We start from the raw sequence: 2,963 nt of genomic DNA on the forward strand, positions 1-2,963 counted from the left end.
AAGAAGAAGAAGGGAAGAAAAATGGCAGAACAATGCTCAAAGAGGATGGTAGTCACAAGACGAAGGCTAATGTATATCAGCGAGCAGGAGGTATGGCAACTTAGAAGTTATGGTGAGGACTGGGCGGTGGTGGCACACGCCTTTAATCTCAGCACTTGGCAGGCAGACCTCCGAGTTCGAGGCCGCCTGGTCTACAGAATAAGTTCCAGGACAGCCAGAGCTAAACCAAGAAACTTTGCCTGGGAAAAAAAGAAAGAAAGAAAGAAAAGAAAAGAAAGAAGTGATCATGTGGGAGGGTGTAGTGTCTCTTTAACTTGGAACAGAGGGTGAGTTCTTTCATCTCTTGAAGAAAAGACTAAGCTGAGGGAGTCTGGGATACCCACAACCCTTGGGTTATATAAAGATAATAAATATACATTTCATAAAGGTTGCGGTGAAGAGCATATTGTGCTAACTGACACGAAGCGCTTAGCGCAGTGCCTTCCACACAGTAAGAACTCGGTGGATGTTGGTTGTTACCGTCACTATTCTTTTCGCTCTCCTCCCTTTTCCACCAGGCTTCATTCATTCTTTTCCAAGGACATGAAGGGGGCGTGCCCTCCCACTGCTGCTCTCATCTAAGCCCCGCCCCTGCCTCTTCCCGGATTGGCTCCTTGGAGGCGGAGCCGAGGGAAGAGCCCAGTGCGGTGCGGTGGGCGGGGCGCATGCGCGGGTTGGGCTGGGTGGAGGAGGAGAGGAAGAGCTGCCGGAAGTAGGCGGTGGAGGTGGCGGCAGAGCTGGCCGGAGCTGCCAGGGAAACTGAGGCGGGAAGCGCGGCGGCAGAACCTCAGCACTGGGGTCAGGTGTGCGGCCCGCACGCCTGAGGCCGAGGGCTCGCTCCGCCTAGGCTGCGTCCCAGGTCCCGCAGCCTCCGCGGGTCCCCTCCTTGCCCGGAGCCCGCCAGGAGGCGCCGCGCCGAGGGACTGCCGAGCGGGGGGCAGACGGCCCTGACCCCGGGGACGGCTCGGGGCGGGGCGAGAGGACACGGCTCGTCCCGCTCGGGAGGTGCGTCTGGGCGGGGGCCCCGAGGCCTCAACCCGGGACCGAGGCAGGGGCTCCTGGGGCCGCGGGGGGCGCTTCGCCCTCTGCCCCCGCCGGCACCCTGGCCATGACGGGCAAGTCGGTGAAGGACGTGGATCGGTACCAGGCGGTCCTGGCCAACCTGCTGCTGGAGGAAGATAACAAGTTCTGTGCTGACTGCCAGTCCAAAGGTAGCACATCCGCGGCATCGGCTGGGGGCTGACTGCGGGGCGGTGGCGTGGCGGTGGCCTGAGTTGGGAGGGGATTCTGGAGCCCAGGAGCGAGCCCTCTTCGGATGGCAACGGGTGCTACCCTTGCTCAAGAGCTTTCTGGATTTCCTGGGGCTGGGGTTTGGTGTGGCGAGGGGACTGGGGAGATGTGTGTGCATGCGTGCGTGTGCGTATGTGTGTGTCAATGTGTGTGTATGAGAGCGTGGTGAAGATGGTATAGTGGGGGGTGGGGAGGCCCGGTGTGTTCAGGTGAGAAAGTCTGTGTTGCAGGCTCTGAATGGCTTCTGGGCCCGCTGTCATCCAGAGCTGGCAGCCTTTCACTTGGCAGAGCTGTGGGTGAGCTGCAGTGTGGTGGTGGGGGTGGGGGCGGCGGGGAGGAAGGTGAGATGACGAAGAGGAAAACTGTCGAAATGGTTTTTAAAGGTGGCATTCCTTACTGTCTGCTCTTTCATTAGCAGCTCCTGTCATTTTGCCACCTTGTTGAGCTCTGACAAAGTCCTTAGGTGGCTTTCTTCACTCAGGATGTGTGCCCTGGGAAGCTGCCTTACGCAGTGACACAGTGCGGATTTCTAGATAGCCTCGCTTGGTCTGTGGAGGCCTTGTGCTTGTGGGGTGGCCGGAACTAGCAGGATCTGGGCTGTAGTGCAGGACCCATCCAAACAGGGAGAAAGGGAAGCAAGGAATTCATCGAGTTCGTTGCTTCCTTGGTGCTTCCACTCCTAGAGGTGAAACGGAAGGATTTTTGTAAATCGGCCACAACCATTTAGCCTTTGTTTTCTGTGCTCTTAAAGGTTCGTGCTTTAATAAAATTAAAGGTCAATATGGTAGAAAAATGTACTAGTGAAATGTTTGTACTTGGCGTTGTAGAGACAAGCAGTTATATTGGGGGGGGGCTATTGTTTATGTACCTTAGTTCCATTTCCAGATTTGCCGTATAGCATATGGGCATATAGTTTAAGACAAATGCAAATGTGTGTGTATTGATTTTGAGAAAAGCAATAGATTCCTAACCCGTGCTTCATGTGATTATGGTTTATTTAGAGTAGGGTTATGTAAGGAGGGCATCAGGAATGATGATGCATTGATTTAGACTCCTCGTAATATTTTTTTAGTGACCTCTATCAGCAGGCAAATGGAATGTACTATTAGGAAAGCAGGTCTCTGGATTTCTCTCCTAATTTTTTATTTATTTATATGTTTTTGGAGACAGGGTCCCTCTGCATAGCCCTGACTATCTTAGAACTCACTTTGTAAACCAGGCTGGCCTTGAACTCCCAGAGATCCCCTGGCTACCCCCACCGGACTGGATTGATTCTGGTTAGATCTATTGGGATGTTTGGTTTAACATCTGGTTTCACTCAGATTCTCTAATGTTCTCAGTTGACAGCTCTTAAGTCACAGTGAGGCATCCCTGGGTGAACATCACCACATTTGGGGAATCAGATGCCGTTTTTTGGTGATTTTTAGAACCACCCCCTCCTCTATTTCTCATGTCGCGCTTAAACGTACTCATTCCAATAAAATATATCACGTGGAAGAGAGAGGTTACTTTGTCATTTCCTCCAAATTTCCCACTGCCCTGACCAGCCTGGTCTACAGAGCTAGTTCCAGGACAGGCTCCAAAACCACAGAGAAACCCTGTCTCAAAAAACCAAAAAAAAAAAAAAAAAAAAA

At 52.9% G+C, this 2,963-nt stretch overlaps 1 protein-coding gene across 1 annotated transcript in view; it reads left to right on the forward strand.

The window, feature by feature from the left end:
- Positions 1-723: 723 nt before the first annotated feature.
- Positions 724-2,963, forward strand: part of Smap2 (small ArfGAP2) — a 51,002-nt gene continuing 48,762 nt past the window's right edge. The window contains exon 1 of the mRNA XM_005353313.3: positions 724-1,250. Within this exon, the coding sequence (XP_005353370.1) occupies positions 1,148-1,250 (103 nt within the window). The 5' untranslated portion in view covers positions 724-1,147. The remainder of the gene's footprint in view (positions 1,251-2,963) is intronic.

This window comes from Microtus ochrogaster, chromosome 10 (assembly GCF_000317375.1).
Source record: "Microtus ochrogaster isolate Prairie Vole_2 chromosome 10, MicOch1.0, whole genome shotgun sequence".
NCBI classification, from domain to species: Eukaryota; Metazoa; Chordata; class Mammalia; order Rodentia; family Cricetidae; genus Microtus; species Microtus ochrogaster.